The sequence below is a fragment of the Sinohyriopsis cumingii genome, chromosome 12 (assembly GCF_028554795.1).
Source record: "Sinohyriopsis cumingii isolate HCF-2022 chromosome 12, ASM2855479v2, whole genome shotgun sequence".
In the NCBI taxonomy this organism is placed as follows: domain Eukaryota; kingdom Metazoa; phylum Mollusca; class Bivalvia; order Unionida; family Unionidae; genus Sinohyriopsis; species Sinohyriopsis cumingii.
In genome coordinates this window covers 87,274,398-87,301,904 of record NC_142972.1, presented here as the reverse complement: position 1 = coordinate 87,301,904, position 27,507 = coordinate 87,274,398, and the positions used below count along the sequence as shown (strand labels likewise).

At 36.6% G+C, this 27,507-nt stretch overlaps 4 protein-coding genes across 5 annotated transcripts in view; all 4 read right to left on the bottom strand.

Annotated features, from left to right (window-relative positions):
- Positions 1 to 27,507, bottom strand: part of LOC149786911 (uncharacterized) — a 34,332-nt gene that overhangs the window by 4,597 nt on the left and 2,228 nt on the right. The window contains exons 2-3 of one of the 2 annotated variants that reach the window (XM_089977437.1): positions 14,835 to 14,960; positions 682 to 844 (exon numbers count right to left, since the gene is read on the bottom strand). In XM_089977437.1, the coding sequence (XP_089833563.1) occupies positions 682 to 807 (126 nt within the window). In that variant the 5' untranslated portion in view covers positions 808 to 844; positions 14,835 to 14,960. The remainder of the gene's footprint in view (positions 1 to 681; positions 845 to 14,834; positions 14,961 to 27,507) is intronic. The other variant, XM_089977439.1, reaches the window with a different exon arrangement.
- Positions 5,543 to 5,905, bottom strand: LOC149786914 (uncharacterized). The gene has a single exon (XM_089975997.1). It carries the CDS (start codon positions 5,903 to 5,905, stop codon positions 5,543 to 5,545), a length of 363 nt encoding a protein of 120 aa, XP_089832123.1.
- On the bottom strand, positions 20,805 to 23,389 carry LOC149786913 (uncharacterized; the record flags this gene model as incomplete). Its single annotated transcript, XM_089975996.1, has 4 exons — positions 20,805 to 22,117; positions 22,450 to 22,598; positions 22,807 to 22,978; positions 23,251 to 23,389. Coding segments are annotated over 4 exons (642 nt in total), but the record flags the coding sequence as incomplete, so codon positions are not given.
- On the bottom strand, positions 23,383 to 26,840 carry LOC149786912 (uncharacterized). The gene is made up of 6 exons (XM_089977436.1): positions 26,629 to 26,840; positions 26,264 to 26,344; positions 25,647 to 25,764; positions 25,098 to 25,328; positions 24,233 to 24,761; positions 23,383 to 23,507 (listed from the first exon to the last, which is right to left on the bottom strand). The coding sequence occupies exons 4-6, from the start codon at positions 25,166 to 25,168 to the stop codon at positions 23,490 to 23,492; spliced, it is 618 nt and encodes a 205-aa protein (XP_089833562.1). The 5' UTR covers positions 25,169 to 25,328; positions 25,647 to 25,764; positions 26,264 to 26,344; positions 26,629 to 26,840; the 3' UTR covers positions 23,383 to 23,489.

Sequence of the window (27,507 nt, the reverse complement as noted above, 5' to 3'; positions counted from 1 at the left end):
ACAATTTCCCATCATCTATTTGTGGAACAAACAGTACATAATGTCCAAATGCAAAATCTATCTGCAGAGAAAATAGTGCACAATTTTCAAATCCATAAATTTATTATAAGAAATATTAGCCATTAAGTTTTTGCAAAACCATTGAAAGTTACACCCTCATTAATTAGTACAGTATTTTCATCAAACAGTACAACATCATCATCAAGCAAAACTACAGCCTCATGAAACATTATCATGGCCTCATTAAATAGTATTATGGCCTTGTCAAACAGTACAATGGCATCATCAAACAGTACAACAGCCTCATGAAACATTATCATGGCCTCATTAAACAGTATTATGGCCTTGTCAAACAGTACAATGGCATCATCAAACAGTACAACAGCCTCACGAAACATTATCATGGCCTCATTAAACTGTATTATAGCCTTGTCAAACAGTACAATGGCATCATCAAACAGTACAACAGCCTCATGAAACATTATCATGGCCTCATTAAACAGTATTATGGCCTTGTCAAACAGTACAATGGCATCATCAAACAGTACAACAGCCTCATGAAACATTATCATGGCCTCATTAAACTGTATTATAGCCTTGTCAAACAGTACAATGGCATCATCAAACAGTATGATATCCTGATCAAAAGTTTGGGTCAAGACAACAAGTATAAATTGTTACCTTGTTCATCATTGATTGTGGTGCAATTCCCATTCCCATTTGGAGGTTAAAGGTCATTTGACTCTTGTAGCCATATGGTAATGGTGTCTCCTTCATTAAGTTGTGGTACATCTGTAGAGCATCCATCACTTTTTTGTTAAATTCACACAAACTAGCATGTTTTCTGAAAAACATAATCTGTATATATGAGGTAACTACTTCATATTAGATCATTATAAACATTAAATGATAAAGACATGCACTTTCTCTCGAGTTCTAAATTGATCATTATGGGTTACAAAATGTACTTGCTGAAATGACAAAATGAAGTTGCATGTGAGCAATGAAAATTTCTCAAATCAGGAAATGTTATTGTCAGCTCATTTATCATTGACAAAAAGCTGAAGTAATGTTTTATCAGCAGCAATGAAATGCTGAAGTTTTGCTGTTGTTAAATGTTTGATCCCTTACAAAGGTATGTGTTCAATTCTTGGCTTATGTACCTTGTCTTTGGGCATTATGACTTCACATGAGCACATTATAAATTACACATTGTAATTAATTTTAAATGATATGAGTAGCTAAATTACATTATTAAATTACAAAAAGGAATGATAAATAATATCATTGTAATTAAAGTAAAGCATAATAAATAACACCATTGTAATTACAAAAGAAGCATAATAAATTCCTGTTTTTTTAATTGTAAATAGTTATAAGTAGTTTATCAAATGTCACTAGAACAGGCAATTTAAATCAATTGATTTAAAAACTTCACCAAAAAATTACATTACAGAAGATTCACTATTTAATTCTGAATTGACTCCCTTAAAATGAATTTGTAAAGTTGAGGAAGCTCATCTGTAACATTAGTGACTGCTGTGGAGTGAATGGACGTCGATTTTAACGGCATATTTAACACATTATTTGCTATATCATACCCAGAAAATGGGTGTTAAATGCCATTTCCAAGGAGACAGCTATACAGTTTAGTACCCAGGCTGGCCTGGGTGGGTGCTGAACCCAAGACCACTGGATTTAAGTCTGATGTTCTACCAACTGATCTACCACAGCTATATAAACAGGTCACAAAAGAAGAGTATGAGTCTGGGGGATATAAATGTGTGGGGAAAATTCAGAAAATTGTGTTTTCACAGTAAACTGTGAATGATCATTTTTCATGGAGATGCAATTGCTGAATATGATGTTGGTTGGTCTTTAGCAGAACTTTCAACACATTATTGGTTAAATCAGGCATAGGGACCTATGTGCCTTTTCCATGAACATGCCATGGCAGCTGGCCTGGATGGGTATCAGACCAAAGAAACTTGGTTAAAAGTCCAATGTTCTGCCAAACGAACAAGCACAACTCAATTACTGGTTGAATAAAACACTTTAAATGACCTAAAAGGTCAATTTCTTTTGCAATAGAACAAATCATGAATGAATATGTAAACAATGTGATATATATATATATATATATATATATATATATATATATATATATATATATATATATATATATATATATATATATATACATACATACACACACATACACACAGATAGGAAATAAACGATCAACAGAGGGAAAAAACAATGCTGACAGTCCAAGGCAAGTTAAACATTTTGCTGGGCAAGTAAAACTTTCTTTTTCCCACATTATTTTACAGAATATGAAGTAGAAATTATGGTTTTCATTAACATCATGAAATTGGACACAGTTCTTTTAGGATTTTCCAGCCCTGAACATAAAGTAACCAAGGATAAACATAATCCATGTGTGTTGGACATGATGTAACCAAGGATGAATATATCCCATGTGTGTTGGACATGATGTAACCAAGGATCAACATACCTTGTGTGTGCCAGACATGATGTAACCAAGGATAAACAGACCTCATGTGTGCTGGAAATGATGTAACCATGGATGAGCAGACCTCGTGTGTGTTGAACAAGATGTAACCATGGATAAACAGATCCCATGTGTGTTGGACATGATGTAACCAAGGATAAATATATCCCATGTGAGCTGGACAAGATGTAACCAAAGATAAACAGAATCCATGTGTGCCGGACATGATATAACTAAGGATAAACATACCTCATGTGTGCCGGACATGATGTAACCAAGGATAAACAGAATCCATGTGCGTTGGACGTGATTTCACCAAGGGTAAATATATCCCATGTGAGCTGGACAAGATGAAACCAAGGATAAACAGATTCCATGTATATTGGACATGATGTAACCAAGGCTAAACAGACCTCATGTGTGCCGGACATGCTGTAACCAAGGCTAAACAGACCTCATGTGTGAGAGACATGATGTAACCAAGGATAAACAGAACTCATGTGTGCCAGACATGATGTAACCAAGGATAAACAGACCTCATGTGTGCTGGGCATGATGTAACCAAGGATAAAGAGACCTCATGTGTGCTGGGCATGATGTAACCAAGGATAAACAGATTCCATGTGTGCTGGACATGATGTAACCAAGGATAAACAGACCTCATGTGTGCCGGACATGATGTAACCAAGGATAAACAGACCTCATGTGTGCTGGACATGATGTAACCAAGGATAAACAGACCTCATATGTGCTGGACATGATGTAACCAAGGATAAACAGACCTCATGGGTGCCAGACATGATGTAGCAAATGATAAACAGATTCCATGACCTTAATTCTGGTATAAGAACAAGAAGTAAACGAGGAATTTTAAATTAAATACATAACTGAGCGTGTATGTGTAGGGGAAATTACAGTTGTAAAGGGCAAGATTTAAAGGGTAACATCCCATATAATCAAGTCAAAATATATAATTATTAGTCCTTCATCAATATACCATTGTTACCCATAGAAAATAGAAGCGGTCATGCTTGCCATAATATGAAGGACAAAAAGTGATTTCAGACTAAATATATACTGGTATCATATCTCAGTCCTATTCACAAAAGGATTTTTTTTATGAACTGATTTATAGCAGATCATCAGTTATATAACTTATAATAGGCTCCCACTAAACCTGTTCTCTCCAAGATAGCCTGAGATACTGCAAAAATAATTTTTAAAAACCTTAATTTATTTCAGTCATTTTCTAGCACAAGCTATTTAATGGATCTAGCAAACTATTTTCTTTTAAAATCAGAATTAGCGGGCGTAATAATTCTAAAACTCATATCTAAAATAATCATTTTGCCGTTTGGAAAATTTCCACCCGTCAGTTGAGTCAGCAGTAAATTATTATTCCGCATACTTCACAATTATGCAAAAACTTCAGTCCGACGCATGGACTTGAAGAAATTCCATATCATCTCTCTATCCTGTGATTCATCCAACATACATACATACAAACATACATACACGCACTCACACACACATACAAACATACATACATTCATGCATGCATGCACGCATGCACACATACATACATACGTACGTACATGCATGCATACATGCATACATATATACATACATACATACAAAGGGGCCCTAATTACTGCAATAGCAACTCCATTTGAGTCTCTGACTTGGCCAGTGATGATATGTAAAAAAGCTTGCCAGTAGTTTCTCGTGGATCTATATGTGTGTGTGTGTGTGTGTGTGTGTGTGTGTGTGTGTTGGTAGTCTCTCGAGCCGAGGAAGAAAAGTTGTGCGATCTCATCTACAATGGACACGAATGTGGCTCCGGAGTCCAAATTCAGATGAAAACAGGCGGTTGTAGGTGGGGGATGGGACACCGGTGGTTGGGGGAGGCTGGGATACAGATATGTGACGTATCTCACGAGCTGCAGCAAGATGCTGGTGGCTATCAACCTCGAAGGTAGGACAGGCTTTTCTGGTCCAGGGTCGCCATTGGCTTTTGTCTGAGGCAGTGAGCTCGAGCTGGTGGGGTTGAATGTCTGTCCATTTGATGTGCGTCTTGAGATTGTCTTTGTACCTCTTGCGATAGTTTCGGTTGCCCTGGGCTAGCTCGTCAAAGAACAGCAGCTTTGGGATTCTGTCTTGATCCTAGCGGATGACATGGCCAGTCCAACGAAGCTGGGCCTGAATTAGTTTAACTTCGATGCTTGTTGTGTTGGCTGTATCAAGGACTTCTTGGTTGGTAATCCGGTCCTGCCACTTGATCCGCATGATGGATCTCAGGAAGCGCTGGTGGAATTGTTGCTTCTGACTGATATGCACTTGATAGAGTCCACATTTTACAGTCATACAAGAGAGATGTGAGGACAACTGTATTGTACACTTTCATCTTTATTGACAGGCGTATCTCCTTGTGCTGCAAGACCTTAGTTCGGAGTCGTCCGAGTGCTGACTGGCTTTTTGGATCCTCACAGTGATCTTTGTCCAGTGAGCCATCACTGGATATTGTGCTGCCAAGGTATTTGAAACTGTCCACATTCTTCAGCTGCGTGTCGACAATGGTGATGCAGGGTTGTGATTGGACAGTGTTTATGGATAGATTTGGAAGAGGACTTCTATTTTTCCTAGGCTAATTGTGAGTTCTAATAGGTTGTAGGCTTGAGTAAACCTGTCTACGATTGCCTGTAGGTGAATCTCTTCATGGGCCATGATGGCACATTCATCTGCAACGAGTGCTTCAGTGATGAGTCTTTCTAGCATCTTTGCTGTTGAAGCTAGGCGACGGAGATCAAACACTGATCCATCCAGGCGATATATAATGTAGATACCAAGGTCAAGGTCATTGGTGGCATGGAGCAGTACCCGTGTGAAGAAGAGGTTGAAGAGTACCAGATCGAGTACACATCCCTGTTTGACACCATTAGATATGGGGAATTCATCAGATGGTTCGCCGTCTGAGAGAATCTCTCCAGTCATGTCATTGTGGAAGAAACGGATGAGATTGGTAAACTTCTAAGTACATCCAAGCTTCTTGAGTACTACCCACTGTCCGTCTCTGTTGACTGTATCGAAAGCATTTGTCAGGTCCACGAGGACAGCATACAGATTCATGTTCTGCTCAAGGCACTTCTCCTGGATTTGTCTAACTGCGACGACCATGGCAACATTGCTGCGGTCTGGGCAAAAACCACACTGAGACTCGTTATCTTCTGACACTGCCGCAATAAGTCTGTTGAGAATGATGCGAGCAAGTATTCTGCAAGCTATGGAGAGCAATGAGATGTCTCTGTAGTTACTGTAGTCCACACGTGTGCCTTTGTTCTTATAGATTATCACAACTGATTCATCGCAGAGGTCGTCTGGCATCTCTTCCATCCAGATGCTGATTAGCACTTTGTGGAATACCCTCAGAGTCTGTTCACTGAGAGCCTTGTACACCTCTGCTGGGATACCATCCTTTCCAGGTGCCCTGCCATAGTTCATTTTTTAAATGGCCATCCATAACTCCTATATTCGTTGGAGGAACATCCAGTTGGTCGTGCGTTGGCTATTGGGGTATTTGTTCAAGAACAGATTGGCTGACCGATGAGGACAGGTTTAGGAGCTGACTAAAGTGTTGTTTCCAACTGTCCTTAATGCCAGCCTTGTCCTTTATTAGTGTACTGCCATCTGCAGCAAGCAAGGGGGCAGAACCAGACTTTGAAGGGCTGAAGATTGACTGAATGGCATTGTAGAACTCTTCAGAGTTGTTAGTGTCAGCATAGCGTTGCACTTCATCAACTTTCCTTTCCAACGAATGGTCATGAATCTTGCTGATTTCTCTCTGAGCCTCAGCTTGATACCATTTGAAGCGGTCATTTTTGAGGATGGAGTTTATGTCATTCTGCCAGCTCATGAATGCTTTGTTCTTTCTGGCAAGCAGATCTTCAATGGTACCGTTGTTCTCGTAGAACCAGTCTTGATGAGTTCATTTCTTGGGACGCAGAGTCGCCATAGCTGTTTCTCTTATCATGGCCCTGAGCTTGTTTCATTTCTTGGAGGCATTTCCATTGGTGGACAGCTTGTCATCTAGGCTCTTCTGGAAATTAGCTGGATGGAAGGCTGCTGGAGTTTGACAATGTAGAAGGCTGTGCGCACAAGCTTAGGACGCACTGGGTGATGTGGGGCGATGCGCAGCTTTGGGGTAGTTTGGACAAGTCTGTGGTTTGTCCATCATTCTGCTCCTCGCATGGCCTTGGTAATGAGGACATCCTGGGCACTGTATTGGCGGACCATAATATAGTTGATTAAGTGCCATTGTCAAGTTCTGGGGTGCATTTAGGTGTTCTTGTGATTGTTCGCCATTTTGAACATTGAGTTTGTGATTAGGAGGTCAAATTATGCACACTTGCTGAGTAGGAGCAGGCTGTTGTTTTCATCTTGTCAACACCGTGCTTTCCAAGCACACCTTTCCATCGACCATACGTGCAGCCAACATGGGTGCTGAAGTCTTCCGGTAGTATGATCTTGTCATCAGCTGGAACTGAGAACAATACAGAGCTGAGGTCCATATAGAACTGCTCAGTGGTTTCCGCTGGGCTCGAGAGGGTAGGGGCATTGGCGCTGATGATTGTTGTGTGGCGTTTGTGGCTGATGGGTAGTGGCAGTTTCATTAGCCTCTCAGTGATACCAACAGGCAGGTCTGGAAGCCGCTCCAGACGACTTGATTTCTTAGCCAGGCCGACTCCATGGATCCTGTCCTCGTTTCGGGATTTTCCTTTCCAGAAGAATGTTTAGCCACACGCTAGCTCAGTCAGAGAACCTTCCTCTGCATTCCTAGTTTCACTCAAGGCTGCACTGTCGATATTGTAGTGTGAAAGCTCCTTAGCAACTAGGGCTGTTCTCCTGTGAGGTCTTGCTACATTATTTTTGTCCATGAGAGTATGGATGTTCCATGATCCAATACTATTTTTCTTTGATAGTTTTGACTGCAGATGTGGATGATCTTGCCAGCTGTGCCAAGCTGGCCAGATTTTGATGGGCAGGCTACTTTTAGGCCACCTTCCCGAGGCCCCTCCCTATGCAAGGTGAGCAGCGCTGTCCTGAAAAGGTCTGCTCAGTCGCCCTGGATGCTGCCGAACTGTTCTGCTGACCTGGATACAGAGCAGAGCGACCACTTTTCCAAGCACCATCTACATGCAGGGCTATGACTGCAACTCCTAGTGGTCATCTCCACCTATTGCATCGCCATTCGCAATCGCCGTAGGACTTTGGTAGGTGCAAATAATGAATGATGAGTGTGATGAGGATGAATGATAGGTGCACAACATAACCTGTGCGTGAAGGAGGTTAAGATGAAGCAACCTTTGCACAGAGACAGCCTCACTCTCACGGCCTTGGTAATTGGAATTCTATGGTATGAAGATTCATCATGGCTGTGGACTACTTCGGACGCATTGGATGGCATTGACGTCTTCAGTGCCTTGTCATGCACTGTGCTCTCCACAAAGTGTCTGCAGATTTGCCTTCATGGCTGTTGTATCACTCGGTTGATCTCTTCCACCCAGTCTGTCGAAGCTGGCTTTGCATGCAAGGATAGGCAAACTCCTAAGTCATCCAGGGTTTGAGGCCCGTTGGTTACCCTCAACCTGGTTTAGCCGGCCAGTCCAAGCCATTGCCCATGGTCTGGCCACTGTGCATGCTACAGCTGCTTGGAGCTACAGGTGAGAGCTGAGCGCTTGGTGGGGATCAAAGGTGGACGAGCTACTCCCAAATAAATATATATATATATATATATATATATATATATATATATATATATATATATATATATATATATATATATATATATATATATATATATATATATATATATATATAGATAGATAGATATATATATCTTTTTCCAGCATATTTGCATACTTGTGCCCACAATTGTTGTTGGAAACATATGTATGTGCATGCATGTACTGAGGTATAGGTATGCATTCATATGTGTGTGTGTGTGTGTGTGTGTGTGTGTGTGTGTGTGTATATATATATATATATATATATATATATATATTTATATATATGGTAAATCTCCTTACATGCTTGATAATAGATCAATCCAACCCCTGGAAAGAGATGAAATTAAAGACATTTATGCATTCTGCTATCGATACAGAAGAGAGTAACTTGTAGAACAAGTAATAAACACTGATGTTTCCACTGATTGCTATGACATGTATGGCAATAAATGGATTCCCAACTTATAACACTCAAAAGATTTAAATAAATTTAGTATGGTAATTTACATGTTGAATTTATCATTGTCAGATGTCCTCATTTATTTCTTTGTTTAAATACAAACTAATTAATTTTTTTAGAATATTAAATTTGACATTTTAAGATGATCACACTAAGCTGTACAGATTGAAAAGTAGACAGGCAACAGGTAACTTAAAAAACAGTGTAATTAAAAACTTGTTAGTTCATGCATTTTATTTTTTTATCAGGACTAAAAAATAAAATATTGGATTTTTTACTTTTTAATGCATAACTTGTAAATCTAATATGTCATATGGCTTGCATAGCTTGATTCATGTTCACTAGGGCCATGGCCATTCGAAATGATATGTCACCAGTATGAATACTATTTAATGTGTGGAAAATCAGCCATATTCATTTTACCAGTAAATATCAACACATTTTAATTTGTGGAAAATCAGCATATACATTTTACCAGTAAGTGTCTATACATTTTTAGTGTTTGCCACCATTGACAAGTTTATTTGATTCTTAATTATAAATGACATAATTTCCAAGTGAACCCTACCCAGCCTTAGAAAAAAAAATGTTCAATAGAAAGTTCGGAAAGAAAATTCAGATGCAGAGCCTTTTAAGATCTTTTCATCCAGATTGGACACTTAAGGATGAAACCTGTGATGAAGTTGAAATGCTCATAAATAGTTATTCTGGATTAAAAGAGTAAAGAAAAATATGAGATAGAAAAGTAAAAATGAAAAATTACTCCAGAAAACGTTTATACCAAAAGGAATACCTTTATTTAATTGTTCCATTAAATCTGCCTTTGACCTGTGCTAAGGTCAAAATAGATGGTTCTTCATTGGTTGTTGGGGAAAATTACCCACCCTCCTCGTTAACCCACACTTAATTGTAAGATGGAAATAGCCCTACTATACAACTTTCAGAAGTGACAGACCTGACAAGTTTATATACTATGAATGTCTATTGGAAATTTGGAGTCATGAACTCATCTGAGACAAGAGAAATACAAAGTCGCTAAAATATACTTGTACAATAACTGTGCCGGTGACCCAAGCATGTGCATTCAAAAGTATGTCCTACATGATTCTGCTAGAAAACAGTTACAACCGACTGTGTGCTATTATTTTAACTGACAGGAAATCTGCAAGCACATAATACATCAGCATTTTTAAGTTATTCCCATATGTATGTGCTTTACTGGCAGTATATGAAAGCAGTTATAGCCTATTGGGTGCTTATATGTGAACTGACAGGAAATCAGCAAGTAATAATATATCAGCATTATATATATATATATATATATATATATATATATATATATATATATATATATATATATATACACACACACACACACACACACACATATACATACACTGCTCCCGTGGCCAAGTGGTTAGAGTGTCTGCCTCGGATGCGGGAGGTCGTGGGTTCAATCCCCGACCGAGTCATACCAAAGACTTACAAAAATGGTACAAACAGCTGCCTCGCTTGGCGCTCAGCATTAAAAGGTTAGTGTTAGGACTGGTCGGCCCAGTGTCAGGATAATGTGACTGGGTGGGACATCATGCTACATGTCTGCGGCATGATGTCCCTGTGCTAGACATCACTATAAACTGCCACATTGCAGACATTGTAGCGATATGACTGAAAAATTGTTAAAGCTACATTAAAAATCAAAATCACATCACATCACATCACATCACATATACATACATATGTGTGTGTGTGCTCTGCTGGCAGTATATAAAAGCAGTTATAGCCTATTGTGTGCTTTTATGTGAACTGACAGGAAATTAGCAAGTAATAATATATCAGCATTATATATATATATATATATATATATATATATATATATATATATATATATATATATATATATATATATATATACACACATGTGTGTGTGTGCTCTACTGGCAGTATATAAAAGCAGCTATAGCCTATTGTGTGCTATTGTGTCAACTGACATTAGCTCAGTAAGCAGATAATGCAACAGCAAGTTATGTACATATAACACATATACATGTACCAAATATACATATACCATGTAGGCCCTAATCTGCAGGTGCATTATGCTACAGCAGATCAGATCTTCGTTGCTTGTAATTTGACTTTACTTATAATCGAGTAAAGTTTTAGTATATGTGCTTTAATTGCAGTATATGAAATGTGCAAGGACTATATTATGCATATTGATAACTGACAGTTCTTTATATAGATATAGATATATATATATATATATATATATATATATATATATATATATATATATATATATATATATATATATATATATATATATATATATATACTACTACAAGTTGAGTCAAACTACAAACAACAAAGATCCCGATCTCGTATAGCATAATGCACTTGCTGTTCAGGGTCAGTGTTGTTTGTTCAAATGATTACTCCGAACAATTTACACAGTTCCAGATCTGCTGGTTCAATATGTGATGGCAGATCTGGGGCTCTGAAGTTTGCAGTTGGACTTGACTTGTATGTGAGTATTTACAGTAGGCATCACCCAGCCTTAGTGTTGGATAGAGTTTTTCATCATAAATGATTTTGGTTTAGTGTTTTGTGACAGAAGCAGAAGTAATTTATATGGTGCAAGGTCAATTGGAGTAAAGTGCCCAAGGACACACCGCATTAGATGATGTGGGCTGAATCACTGATAGGATTCAAACCTCTCCCTTTTTGTGATAAGTTAGACATAGTAAACACTGAACTGACTGTTCCTACACTCTAAATAATAATCAATAATAATAATAATTATAATAACAACTGTTAGCATTTTGTTAAACTAAATTTACCTTTCTCACCTGGTACAGAATTGAGAGACAAGCATACATTACATAAATAAAAGTAGGTCAATATTATTTTGTATATTAAAAATAGGTGGCAATTCTCTGCCCCCCCCCCCCACCTTTATTCAAGTACACCGAGTCCAAGTATATATCGTCTACATTTCCAAGCATGTTCCTGTTAGGTAAATATCATTCTGTTGATTCTCTACTGTTAGATTAAAGTAATCTTAGATTAATGCAGCAGTAGCTTAGGTTAGGTGCAGTAAATTTTCCATGCTGTAGAAAATGTTTATTATTTCAAAACCTGTTTTCATGTTACTTTTGCTAGTCCCCTTAAATAGGAACAATAATATTCATTTATTTATTTTTATTTATATGTCTGTCAATCAGAATACACACATTTGTGTAAATGATATAGTTTTGATCAATTTTGATGAATAGGCTTAAATCTTTTACGTCCTGGATGAGTACACTGATGAGCAGGATCGTTGAATATTAACAAGGTCATTTTGCATGTTATTGAAAGAGCTTGTTAACACTTTAGAGACTTTATTTCTAATCATATTTTTATTTTTGGTAAATAGGTTTATATCATTCAGATTTAGAATGTTTTATTATAAGCAAGATCACAACATATTAATAAAGTGATACTGCACATGATCAGTTGAACTTCACACCACTTGAGACTATATTTTGGATATGGTTTTAATCAAACTTGGAAAAGGTATTGATTATTTTTTATTATGAGCCAGTCCTAGTTTTATTTAGGACTTGGACTTGCAGCTGATTGGCTGAATTGTTTTGGAACTCTTGAAACTGTATTTTTTCAATAGGATTTTGATCAAACTTGGTAAATAGGCTTTTGTTATCATGATCATGTTTAAGCATGAATATGAGTGAAATGCATGTATATTAATTATATGACCTTGCACCTGATTGGCTGAAGTTGTCAACACTTAAACATCTATATTTGTGTACAAATTCTGAAACACCTTGTGAAAAAGTTACATATTATCAAAATTTTGGAAGAGTATGTATATGAAAATTAGGTGAGCATATAAATGAGGGTATTTCTTATCTGATTCACTAAACTTGTTGCCCATCTAGAGACTGAATTCCAGCAAGATTTTTCTCCTCCTTAATAAACAAGCTTATATTATTATTAGTGTCAAACACAGGTTCTATAAAAGTGTGATTTGTGTATATTAATGAATACTATCAATCTCATTTGCTGACCTTGTTACCTCTCAAGATATTGAAGATAATTTCTCATACAGTTGTTATCAGTGTCAGTATATAAGATTATAAAATAGGTGGGTTTTGATTTTGCACAAGAGGCTATGCATGTTAATTCTACCTTTATCATTAGAAAGAAGTTTTTTAATACAGGTTTTGATTTGGTGCTTTTTAGCGCAGCAACTAAAAAAGGTTAATTAATGCTGAGGCAATAGAAGCAAAGTGCTTTATCTAAGGTCACACCACAGAAGATAACACAGGCTTTTCAGACGGTAGGGTTTGAACTCACACCCTTTTGGTCATGGGTCCAGCATGCTAACCACTGAGCTATTGCAGTAAAATATGTCAAATCAAATTAAATTTGTAAGATAGTTTACATAGGTTGTGTTCTTAGTGCTAATCTATTCTAAAACCGAAAATTTAGGCTGCACATTCCCTGTTAGTTTGGAAATAAATCCCAAGCAATTCTCTAAATACAGAGATAATTACAAAGTTATACAGGCAGTGATTGCAGTTATGATAGGTGATATTTATGCATTCTGAGTATCTGGTATGTTTTTTTGTTGCTTTTTTTAAATTAGCATGAATTCCACAATCATGTGCACTACAATATTAACATAAAGTTATTTAAGCCATGTGAATAATGTCATGCCCACTTGGGACTCTAGTTTAGAAGTTTAGAATACCTACATTTACTTGGTGCTAATGAGCCAGGATTATGCTGCCATATATATATATATATATATATATATATATATATATATATATATATATATATATATATATATATATATATATATATTATACATCCTTCCGGTTGAGGTGTTCTGGCAAAAACTAGCTGGTATTAGATTTCTGATTCAACTACAAGTGATGTGGATGGTACTGAAAAAAGTTCAGAGATTACATTTGTTTTCTTTTCATATTTGTGATATTTAGATAAACTCAAGCAGACTAGTCAATACAAACTGCTGCCATTGAAAACACTGGATATACCCAACAACCAGGTGAATAAACTTTTTTCTGGTTCTCAATTTTCATACATTGCAAAATAAAAGACCTTTTTTTGTCCATACTTAAATTTATCAATTGGAAGGGGTACTTCTGTGTTTTCTTAAGCATAGTTTTAAGTTGATAAACTGTAACAACCATAAAATCTATAAAGTAGATTGTTGTTGTTGTTGTTGTAGGGTTTAACGCCATTTTTCAGCACATGATAGGCTATACATGGCTGCCAGTATTAATGGTGGAGGAAGAACCCGGTAAAACCCCGGAAACGAACCACCGACCCACGAGAAGCTACTGGCAAGCTTTCTCATGTACCCACATTGGCAGAATCCGAGACTCGAACCCACGCAGGCAGAGGTGAGATGGCCGTGATCCGTAACGGAGAACGCTTTAGACCACTCGGCCACTTGGGGCCCCTATAAAGTAGGTACCCGTTAGAAAAGGCGATAACAGTAATTTTATAAATGATTTGTTGAAAAAACGTCAGACAAGCAAAACAAATTTCAGCTTCAGTTTTGCCTCTGCTACAAAACATAATTCTTTAATTTTGTTCAGACATCATATGTATCTTACTTTCTCTAAGGCCATGCGTATTTTCATCGTACTCCAGAGTCTTGCAGCGTCATCTTTATCCAGGATAGAAAATAAATATATGATTCAAAAACCCATTAATGTACCAATTCTATCAGCACAATTATTGGATATTCATCCACCAATGGCTTCCCATCAAATTCCTTCACAGAATCTTGAACCCTTACAGGACCATAAATGACCATGATATCTCCCTGAGACTTGATTTCACTGAACATTGAATCAAAGGACTTTTGCCACCAATTGGCCTGGGAAAAAAAATAGACTAACAAGAGGTGCAACATTAATTGATCATCCTAATCCAGAGACTTGTTGCCATCATTATCAAGGATAGAGAACAAATCCATAAGTCAAAAACTCATTAGTTTCCCAAATTCCATAAGCACAATTATGTTATTCTCATTCACCAATGCCTTTTCATCATCTTCCTTCTCAGCATCATGACTCCCTCCAGGGCCCTAAATGACCTTGAGGTCTCACTGAGACTGGATTTCCTTGTGCACTGAAACCAAGGATTTGTCCACCAATTGGCCCTGGAAAAACAGATTAACAAGAGGTGCAACATTAATTGATACCTGCCTAAGAGCCAAATGCAAAAGCAGTTGGCCATAAATCTTGGCCAAATGAATACTTTCTGTTCCAATATTTCTAGTGGTATCGATTCCAAAAATTAAGAAAACAGGCATTTCAGTGTTTGTCCAGCTTTTTATCAGCATCACTGTTTGATTGCACATTGACATTGTTTGTTCTATATTGAAAGGTCCCTTTGACAGGATGCTTTGTGTCAAAGTTGGCCAACTTATGTTCCGCATTTATTTTACTGATAAAGTTATGTTGAAGTTACTCAAAAAATTTAAAACTGAAGTTACACTAAAATGTGAACATTGTTTAATCACTTGATTGTCTGACTGAAGTTACACTAAAATGTGACCATTGTTTAATCACTCGATTGTCAGACTGAAGTTACACTCAAATTTTATCCTATCTAAATACATGTACTGAGAGTTAGACTTAAGTTTATATCCAGCAGCAAGGACTTGATGTTTTTTATTACATTCAAGACTGGTTTTCTTGTTAATTGTTATAGTTTTCTTTCAGTATTAAAATCCAGAAAATGTGATAGAGTTGACTGATCACAGTTCCAATATATGGTCTAAGGACAGGAAGAACAATGGAAGATAGTGTTCTTTGCTCTACTGAGCACCTGTATTTAGAACCTCAGTCCATATTATAGTGCTCTGGCCACAGAAATGCTGGGGAAAATAACACTTGGTGTCCTGGATGCCACAGTCAGCCAAGAGTTTGATAGTTGATATGGAGAAAGTGCCACCTCAAAAAAAATGGTAGGATGTTGCTATGATAGAATTATATCAAATTGTTTTTTTTAATTGTACAGGTGTTTGTTGTAGTCATATTAGGCACCATTTAAACTATTCAATTATCAGGTAAATGTCTGTTTCACAGTAGTTTATGACTGATAATTATCAGGTACATGTCATTTCATAACAGTTTATGACTATAATAATTATCAGGTACATGTACGTTTCATGATAGTTTTTGGTTATGATAATTATCAGGTACACATCGGTTTCAGAATAGTTTATGAATATGATAGCTTATGAATATGATAATTATCAGGTATATGTCTGTTTCATAAAAGTTTATGGTTATGATAATTATCAGGTACACATCGGTTTCGGGGCCCCGAGTGGCCGAGTGGTCTAAAGCGCTCTCCGTTACAGATCACTGCCATCTCACCTCTGTCTGCGTGGGTTCGAGTCCAGGATTCGGCCAATGTGGGTATGTGAGAAAGCTTGCCAGTAACTTCTCGTGGGTCGGTGGTTCTTCTCAGGGTTTTCCAGGGTTCTTCTCCACCATTAATACTGGCCGCCATACATAGCCTATCGTGTGCTGAAAAATGGCATTAAACCCCACAACAACAACAACAACACATCGGTTTCAGAATAGTTTATGAATATGATAATTTTTTAATATGATAAGTATCAGGTATATTTCAGTTTCATGATAGTTTATGAATATGATAATTATCAGGCATATGTCTATTTCACAAAAGTTTATGAATATGATACTTATCATGTACATATCTGTTTCACAATGGTTTATGAATATGATAATTATCAGGTACATGTGTTTCATTCAGTTTTATTTTTGCTGAGTTACTTTAGAGGGACTTTACAGATTGAAATCATAGAAATTCAAGAATACATATTTCAAGCCATTATTGATTAGGAAATATAAGAAATGAGTAAAGACAACTTGCCTGGTACTTGTAAGACATGATATAATGCTGTGACAACTTGGCTGGTCCTTGTAGGACATGAGATAATGTAGTGACAACTTGGCTGGTCCTTGTAAGACGTGATGTGATTTTGATTTTTAACGTAGCTTTAACAATTTTTCAGTCATATCGCTACGATGTCTGCAATGTGGCAGTTTATAGTGATGTCTAGCACTGGGGCATCATGCCGCAGACATGTAGCATGATGTCCCACCCAGTCACATTATCCTGACACTGGGCCGACCAGTCCTAACACTAAGCTCTTAATGCTGAGCGCCAAGTGAGGCAGCTGTTAGTACCATTTCTGTAAGTCTTTGGTATGACTCGGCCGGGGATCGAACCCACGACCTCCCGCATCCGAGGCGAACGCTCTAACCACTAGGCCACCAGAGCAGTCCCGTGTAAGACATGAGATAAATAAATGTACTGACAACTTGACTGGTCCTTTTATATATTTCATATATTTTATCAAACAATGTGTAGTAAGTCCTGTAGTCAGTTTTTTTATCAGTACAATGGCACAGGTTTGGTCATGTGGGGTAATCTCTACATGTTGCATTTGATTTGTAATTCTGAAACATTCAGGCTTCGTCAACAACTTCACAGGTTTAGTATGATGCATTTGCAATAGTGCATATGACAACAACAGAAAACATGTTGGTAAATACTTAATCCTTCTGTGACCTTGTTTAACATCTCTTTTCAAATTCAGGGGTTCCCAACAACCAAGTTGTTCTCATCTGGTAATACAATTTGTGATGCAGAGAATTTTGAGGGTGGATGTTCCTTGTCAAACATCATAAACTGGGAAAAATGGTAGAAGGTGTCCACTTATACAAGTTTAAAGGTAATGAAGTTGTATTACTTGTTCAAGATTGAGGCTCACAGTAAATTGTTATTACAATATATTTTGACTTTGATTATGTACCTTGTCAAAGTAGTGTGGCTATTTATGTAAGCCTGTATGTAATTTCTATTTTTTTCTTTGTATCTTTGTCATATAAAGAACATTGATGTGGCAGACATCATCTAATTATTAAAATAAAAAATAGTAACTATGGTGCAAAGACATTTTTGTAAATCTAGTAAGGAAAAACATTGTAGGTCATCTGATAATTTCATTGCATGTAAAAATAAAATTCTTGAATGTTAATATTTCTTTTGAAAACTTGTATGCGCTAGGTATATCAGTGAAAGTGGCATATTGTACTGTACATCTTCTGCCATCCCTTCACATAATGCTATGTCTGTACATCCTGTCATGCCACTCTATCACATTATGCCAAGGCTGTGAATCTCCTGCCATCCCTTCACATTATGACATGTATATGTGTCTCCTGCAATCCTTTCACATTATACCAAGTTTGTGAATCTCCTGCCATCCCTTCACATTATGCCATGTCTGTGCATGTCATGCTATCCCAATATATTATGCCATTTTTGTGCATGTCATGCCACCCCATCCCAGTATGCCATGTCTGTGGTGAATTTTGTTTCTGCTCAATAACTTTTTGAATTACTTGATGGGATGATACAAATGTTTGGAATGATGGTTTACATTAACAAGATGTAATTTGAATTTTGTATGGCAAAAGTTGATACAGTTATTGCCCCTCTTTCATGTAGGACTTTTCCGTCCAATTTAATTTCTGCTGAGATCCTTTTGCTGTTCTTTAGACATTGAAGTCATGACTGGTATATGGAGTTACATTAGGATTGCACTGGACCAGCCTGATTTTCATCATGTTCTGACAAAACGTTCCCAAGTTGTGGTTTGTGTGTTTGACTTTGAATTTTGCCTTTAAATTTACACTTGGTAGCTTTTGAAGGACATTATGGATTGCAGTCAAATTGGGTATGATGCTTTATGTTAGGAAGAGACAGGACCAGCTTACCTGTCACCATTTTATGCTCAAGGCAAACAAAGCTATGGCCTATGTTTGACTTTTAACTTTACCCTTAAATTTACACCTGGCAACCTTTGAAACACTTTATACTTTATGGATAACAAAGTGGTTATGATGCTTTACATTAAGACCCATGACAAACTTAATGTTCCTTTTTTATGAAGGTGAACACAGTTATGGCCCCTCTTTGAATTAGAACTTTGCTCCTCAAGTTCCACTCACCAACATTTTAAAGCACTTAATTAGTTCAAACAAATTTTGGTTGAGGCTTTATATAACATAGTTATGTCTCTCTGTATACCAGAACTTTGCCTTTTAACTTTGCTCAGTAACATATCGAAGCAATTTATTAATTTCAGCTAAATTTGGTATGAAGCCTAATTAAGAAACAATGTCATGTCTGAGTTTTACTTTACAGAAATGAAAAGGTCAAGGTCCCTGTTGACTTTGAACTTTGCCCTTTAATTGCACCATAGTTCATGGTTTCTGATGGTTATATATTTTCTTTGTTTCTTCTTTTGGTTTTCAATTTAAGCATCCTACAAATGATTTTATTTTCATGTCTATAATTCTGAAAGTTATGCCAAAACAGGTTGATAATGTAATTGTCACTGGCAACAAGTCATATGGAGGGTCATGATGTCAGTCATGTCATTTTCTCATTGCATAATGTGGATTTTACTGCTGAACATTTTTTTGTCATCTTACCAAGCAGAAATAATGTTACATTCGCAATATGTAAATGTTTTGACATTCCATCAGTCAGGAAGAGTGTTACATTCAGTTTTATTGTACTTTTGACATTCCACCAATCAGGAAGAGTGTTACATTCAGAGATGCATTATATCTTGTTTTGCGATGTTTTGGACTGTCAGTTTCAATTTCATAACAATAACATCCAACTTACAAAACATGTAAGAAAGAAGTAACAGTTCAAGTTAAATAATAAGGATGTATGGAGTCACTACTTCGTCGTTGAATTATTAACTGAGAATAAAATAACAGAATACAATTTCAGATAAAGTCAATTTATTGTTTATTTTACTTACCCAAAATAAAAGTGTAATTATGTCATACAGGAGTTTTCAGTAAAATATGAGAAGTAATTATATGAAAACATTTGGAAAATATTATACTGTGTGAAATCAGTGAAAGTAAGCATTTTAAATTTCTTCCTTTTCATCTTATTTTATACTAAAATATTCCTCTTAATTGAATTACTACTTTCTATTTTGTTTCTTGGTATGCTGGTATTTATATTAAGACACTGTAGCTTAGTTGGTAGCATTCAGACTTGTAGGTATCACGGTACCAATTGTTTTTCCAAATACCTCAATGCTAATGTTTTGTGAAATAAATATACTTTCTGTCCTACTTGAGCATGCATGTCACACACTGTCATAGAGAACAATGCTAGATTGTCAATTTGACAATGACATAACCAGGTACTACAGTGCATTTAAGAGAGATAACTCTACTGGAACTAGACAGGGGTAAGAGTTATCTTGTCGCAACAAGCACATTTTCAGCCCTGTGTACCATATTTAAAAAAAATCATAAAAAATACAAAATATGATCTAGAGAGAAATTAACACAAACCCACATGTTGCCAAGAGGCTCAACTTTTCTTAAAGCCAAACAGGAAGTACAACTCTTACATAATGCACCAATCACAGCTAGGGTTGTTCTTTAATTCTGAATACAATGTTCCCTACACCTTAAAGGTAGACCTGAATGCTATATACTGCTTTCGGTAATCTTTAATCTTATTTAAATGGACATTTCAAGTACTCTGCGAAGACGGGACACACATTCGTTCACTGGATTGGGAGATATGACCCTTTTAATATCACCAAAACGCGACTTCTACGGAAACAACCGAGCGACTTTACGTAAACAACCTCATATGCACGCGCGAGCTTGTGACATCACAAGAGGAATCTGCAGTTGGCTAGCAACATGGCTACTCGTTGTGACAGTCAGAGCGAACATGAACCAGAATTGGAATATTCTTCCTCTTCGTTTGATGAAAGTCAAGAAGAGATTAGTGAAAAAGGCATCGAACCTTATCGTTTTGAACCATATACAAGTGAAGATTCGGCATTACAGGAAGAAAGGGAAGAAATTGAACGAGATGTCGGCAACAGGCTGAACAATACCGAATGGTAAGTAGGATCGGTCTTGTTTCTGTGATACTGAGGCTTATTTCTCCGATAGGTCCATTTGACTTTTTTCCCCGTTATATCATTTCATTTGTACATGCATAACATTGAACAGAAACGTGAATAAATACAATTCTTGCTTTATTTTCAATATTTGTATGAATATAGGTATATACCCTCGATTCACACAATTATGCCTAGGCAGTCGTTTTCATATACCCTGTCATTTGTCCAGAAATATCATAAGACTTCCAAGGTGACTTGCTTGACAGCATAAAATTTTATCAGCTATATTTTGGCACATTTGATAATACTATTTGAATATCTCAGATGTGGAGGGATATATTAAACGAAACTCGGACTTCCTGATATGGTACACTCTTTTGGCAATATTGCTGATTCTTGCATGTGTTTTGGGTGTAATACATATTTAATTTAATAAACACTTTTTACATGAGCAAGACATGCCTGAAATAACTTGCCTGGGATTTTTATTATTATACAGGTGTCTTTGTGCACAGTGTCAAGTTATGCCCACAGCAGAGGAATCTCAGTGCTGCCATGAAATTTCTAAAACATACAACAAAATCACTGGCTTTAATAAAGCATTGCAATGTATAACTGACCATCCTGGGTTCCCATCAGTTTGTCTGGACCGTTACGTACTCGAGACAGCATATTACCAGTACAGACAGCAATATGATCAACACATGGAAGACAGCAATGAGTAAGTACATCTTATTACATAACTGAAGTCTGTCAATATTTCAAAGTTAAATAACATCTTCACCCTGACACATATTTATACGATATTATTTCTGCTCATTAATTTGTAACTGTATCCTGACTTAGTTTTGAACATCAACAATTGGAAATATTAACAACTGCAAATATCTCAATATTAAAATGAATAATTGAATAAATTATAATTAGTATGTGTAATTGTATTTTCTTAATTTCAACTATATATATATAGTTTTTAATCAATTTTCAGGAGGAGGCGGTACGTGGCATATCGACAGTTTGTTCGATGGTGTTGGGGTTTCTTGGGCAAAGAAATTAGAATTCCACTGCCAGCATGTGCTGTCTACAAAATAAGACTCGCTTTCCCATCTGATACCTATGTTGGATTCAAATGGCCTAACTAGCTTTTGAATATCGAGACATGTGTGAAGACACAGCCAGCTCTTTTTCAGGACGCTGGTACTGTGCACACAGTGGAGGCGGCAGGATGTCTCCTGGCAACTGCAAGCCTGATTCTTCATTCATTTTGATGTTCTCTCCGAGCACCTCGGCCACTTCCATCAGACTATCAACATAGCCTAAAATGAATGAAATGTTATAATTAGTTGATCAATTGTTGGAAAGCATTCATTTGTTGCCCAATTCAGCTACTAATATTTATACCAAAAAGGAAGGAATAAATTTCATTGGTCATATTTTGAAAATAAAATTTATCTCGAATATCAATAAACCAGAACACTGGACCTGAAGGCATTTCAACCAATTGATGGAATTTCGATAGTACTTTGTAGTTGTTGAAATTTATGACTTTGTATTCATATTTGTTAAAGAAACAGCTTGCACGATCCATTTATAATACTTCTTAAATGCTGTATAGAAAAGTCAATATAATAATAAGTGCAAAACTTACAAAAAGTATTTTCCACTTTGACTTCTTTTACAGAGTATTCCCCACATTTGTACTTCGGTAAGGTAATCTGGTAACGCAGTTGTCCATTTGATGTTGTTGCTTGTGGTTTTCGGTTGTTCTCTTCAAAATGTAATGCGGTCAAAAATGCTCTGACATGAAAACAGAAAATATATTCTGTAATGTAATTCTTCAAACATTTTTATACACCTTATTCTTTTAGAAAAATATATATTTCATGTTCTTTTACTCTACACATTACTTCCACATTAAAATTTGCTTCATGAACTTATATCGCCTTTTTACTTATAAATGTTCAAACACCTCAAACCAATTATGAAGAAATAATGGACAAAATACCTGCAAATTGTGCCATAGTAGGAAAACCCAATAAGCTTTGGGGCAAAATGATTCAACACACTGTGGAGGCATTCCAGCTCAAAAGTTTGGTGCAGTGGTGACAGCTGTTGTATGTCCTTTGTCACTTGGCGACTGTGAACCAAATCACAAAATCTGGCAACTGCAAGAGAACCTGAGGAAGAAATTTGTTATTTACTTAATTGTTCACCTATATAATGTTAACTTGTATACGTTGACAAATATACAAACACTTAATCTCAACCTGAACATTATTGAATAATCTTGCAGATATACTGGAGATACTATCTGGATTTCAAGGATTTATTCTGTATCTTGGCAAGTTCTGTAATTTTCAATGACAGAAAGGTCCCTTTAAATTTAAATAAATATCCAACTGCCACAAACTATTGATATTCCCTGAAACAGCAGGAAATTAGGTCATACCTGGCTTAAGCCATTTCTTCTTGTTTTCACATGCCACTAGTTTATCATGTAAACATTTTGGGAAGAGGTCTCCATGTCCATCATGTATATTCTGAATATGGTTCACAATTGAACGCCACTTTCCAGCATCACAGATTTGTTACCATCAAGGGTTGATGCTGCCACCCAGTACATGTGATTGGTCACACTCTTGGTCCAAAATTTTAAATCATGGCATTCTTTCTTCTTGGCCAGCAAGTTCATCTTCTTCTTAAAGCCTGGTAAAAAAAGTGACTTTTTGAACAACAAATTGGGGCAGTTTTGCTTGATTTACAATGTTTGATTTTGGTTCTATTGTCACCTGAACAATGAACAAACGGGTGATTTTATTTTCTCTACCAGCCTTTTATATACCAAGTTGTCTAAATTTGTCAAATGTTCAAGTACATAATCTCCAAATATTGCCATTAATAAAAATGAAATATATTTATCCTTAACACAGTGCCAAATATCATAGTAGTGGGTGCAGTCAGATAAATTCTCCTTCACCCACTTGCTGACTTGTGTGTGCCTGTCTGTGATGATGGACTCAATGTGAATTCCATTCTCCTGTAAAATATCATTTGTTCGCTTAAGGCCCTCTAACTCCATATGATAACTGCTATGGACTTCATTGCTCTGTAAGAAAAACCAGATTTTGTTAATTTTAAAACCATTTAAAACTTTCGCTATAACATGCAGAGGAAACTAGAGGTAATTCACTTCCCCAATGACACGTCGAGGCAGTTGACACTGGCTGGTAATGAATCCGCAACCATGGCATTACAAGTCCAACACTAGACCACAGCTCCCAAAATAAAACATAAATATGTTGAGGAATAAGAAGTTCTTTTGAAGACTGAACAAATTATATACTTTTGCCTGACTACTTTATTATAACATTCACCCTCTACCCTACTGAAATAGACCCTGTATATGATAATATATTGGTAAAGCTGATTACCTGCACAATTTCCATAATGACTACTTTCCCAGTATTGACATCCACAGTAGAATAAATTCCAAATTTGGCAGAATGACCAGGTGAGTCAGCACGACCATCTCCAGCTACAACAATACCACCACCACCAAGCCTCACCTCCTCAAAGTAACTCTCTTGCTTTTGCTTCCAAAAATGTGCAATTGTTGGCTGGAGGTAGTACCTCTGGTGCATATAGAAAGTGTCCATGTTGATATGGGCCATTTTTAGGAATTCAAAAATCCTCATGGCTTGTGACGGAATGGCTCCAGCAAACAAAATAGCAGCTGAAAGCTGAAGGTTTACAGCTGGAATGGATCCAACGAAGGGCTGGCTATTCCATGATCTTTTGTGGTTACAAAAGTCACATTTCTGGACAATATTAATGAAAGTTCCCATCCTGTGATTAATATTTCCTTGAGCTTCATTTCCACAGTTAATACACATACTGAACAGGCTTAGAAGAGCACTCTCTGCTACTAAAAACTTCTTTTCTTGATGAGTTGACCTTTGTCTGTAAGAAAAATAAACATTTCTTGTATGATACGGACTTCATGTACAGCAAGGGAAATTGCAAATAAAAACAGAAATACTAAAAATTCATAATTAGTCCTATGACATAAATGCTGAACTATGCTTCCTTTTCTCTCTAGCATTTTGAAATTGTTAAAACAACAGTCCCCTGTACAAGAAAACCACATCTGTTGTAAAATTAAATCATTCAGGACTGATCTTGACACATTTCATATAAATGAACCTCAATATCGAGGCCACTTTTATAATATAGCTAGATGTTGCCAATACTAAAGGTGGGCTGGTGATTGTATTACATAGGCATCATTGTACTTGCCCATGATCCTCATTAAAGCTGCTCTGCCACGATGAATTTCTTGAACTGGTAGCAGCATAGGAGGAGTCCATTGAGTCGCTGAGGTTGACTGTTATTTCACTGGACTCGGATATCGAAGAGGTAATCAAGTCATCCACAGTAACTGTTGTGTGATGTGGTTCATCCGTGTTATTAGGGTTATCAGTTTGGGTACCGCAGCTCCTTACTTTGGGTTTAAACAGGACTGTAAACCTGAGAAAAATATAAAAATATTTACTTATACTCGAACTGTGTGTGTGTATATATATATATATATATATATATATATATATATATATATATATATATATATATATATATTGCTGTTGGTATTATAATTGTTATGCACACATGTGGAAATTAATTAGTTATAAAAGAATATCCATTAAGTCGGATTACAGTGAGCAATGAGCTTAAAGTGATGCCTCTTTGGTATAAACTCAGGCTTTCATACAACTAAAGGTTTGAATCAACACTGCTGGGCCACACTGTGGTCAATTTAAGATCTAGACCATCAATCATCTCCATTACCTTTGTCAACTTTCCTTGGTCCACTGTACTGGGTCCTAGCAGATTTTCTCTTTGGTCTGAGTGACGTCTGAGAACCAGTTGTTACTGTTTTCACCCTTGAGTCACAGGCATCATATGTCTGGAAAATTTTAGAAAGAATCAAGTATAGCAACTGCCATGGATGACTACAGCCTAATTTCAACCAAGCAGATATCCTGCCCACCCACCCAACCTCCTTTCCACCACTGCTAGACTGTGACACTGGGTTTATAATGCAATAGAAGTTACTATATTTTCAAGTTGTGTATTTCTATATATTACTTTTATGACATTTTACCCAAAACTTTATTTAAGGAAGAATACTTAGATAACTTAATATTCAAATAACAATCTGTCAACTTTAGGACATGCATCATTGTAGAAAAAAGTACAATAGTACCAAATCACATGGGTGGGATAATGATTTAACAGAAATGTACACATTATTTAAGTGTGTGACAATTTTGTCACATATTTGCATTAATCAAATTCAATATTTGTTGGTAAAATAAATTAATACCCAATTTCTTAAAAACGTCTATTTCTTCCTGATTATTGAATGCTCTGCAGTGCTTACAATCTTGCTAAGTGAAACCTACCATATCTGGGTCAGAAAAAGCAGTTCCATTCTCTGCCTCATCTTATGCTACTGAACTTGTAGCCATAACATCCTGTAATGTCTGAAAGATAAATTTAGCTGATGTTATACTGCCAAGCATAATACTGATGCAATTGTCATGTGAAACTTTACATGAAGAAACTATTACATACATTTATATAAAATATTTTCCACCTCACTATTACGCCAATGAAACCTGTCCATATGAATGTGTGACAGCCTATTCTCTCTCTCTCTTTCTCACACACACACACTCACACATGTACACTAACATGAAAAAGAATCATTCATAAAGCAATTAAATAAAAAGAAGACAATTTGCAAAAGTTAGACATACTATATTACCCGTTCTGTTCTCTCTCCCTCTTCTTGTATGCCGATCTCGGGCACTTGGGTGTCTGGCCTGTACTATTGGTTGTGGTGGGTGGGTGGCTTTCATCCACATCAGGGCTGTAAGCACACTTTGCTCATGGCGTAATGGATGGTACTGCGTCATGGAGAAGAGTAGCGTTTCTCTTTATTCCAAACGTAGCCATCAAGCTCTGATTGGGCCCAAAAGAATCGGGTTGAAAATGAAAATGCTCACTACAGATTGTGGCATGTTTTGAAGGCTCTTTCCAATCCGCTCTTGTCAGCCGCACAAACCGAGACCAAAGTCCTTTATATTTAATGTCCGAAGGAAACAAGTGCAATGAAACACCATCTTTTGGTGTATTGCTACATCCACCAACGATACACCTCTTTCCCATAACTAGAAATACACGCAGTCAGAATACAATACAGAGACGCTTCACGCTTGACAACGGTACAACAATGGTTCCTTACAATGTCGGGTTCCTCTTGTGACGTCACACTGCCTGATATCACGGAAACTGCCGAAGTTGTACTTGATTTACGGAGAATATTCATGACATGTACATTTAAAATAAATATCTCGCCATCCGTTGATCGCATAGGGTAGAAATTTTCAGATACTACATAAATAATGATATTTAATAATTTAGAGTTAAGTGATAAGGGGGTCTCAGGTCTACCTTTAAGCTCCGCCCACCTGGACCAATAGCAGACCGTAATTTTTCCAATAATCTGTGAAATAGTTTGGGACTGTATAAGTAACAAATATACTTAGTCTCACTTGTGAAAAACAATATTATGAGGTACTAAGCTATGTCTTATATGAATGTGTATAGAAATGTCATTGAGCTGTTTGAACTATTGTTTTCA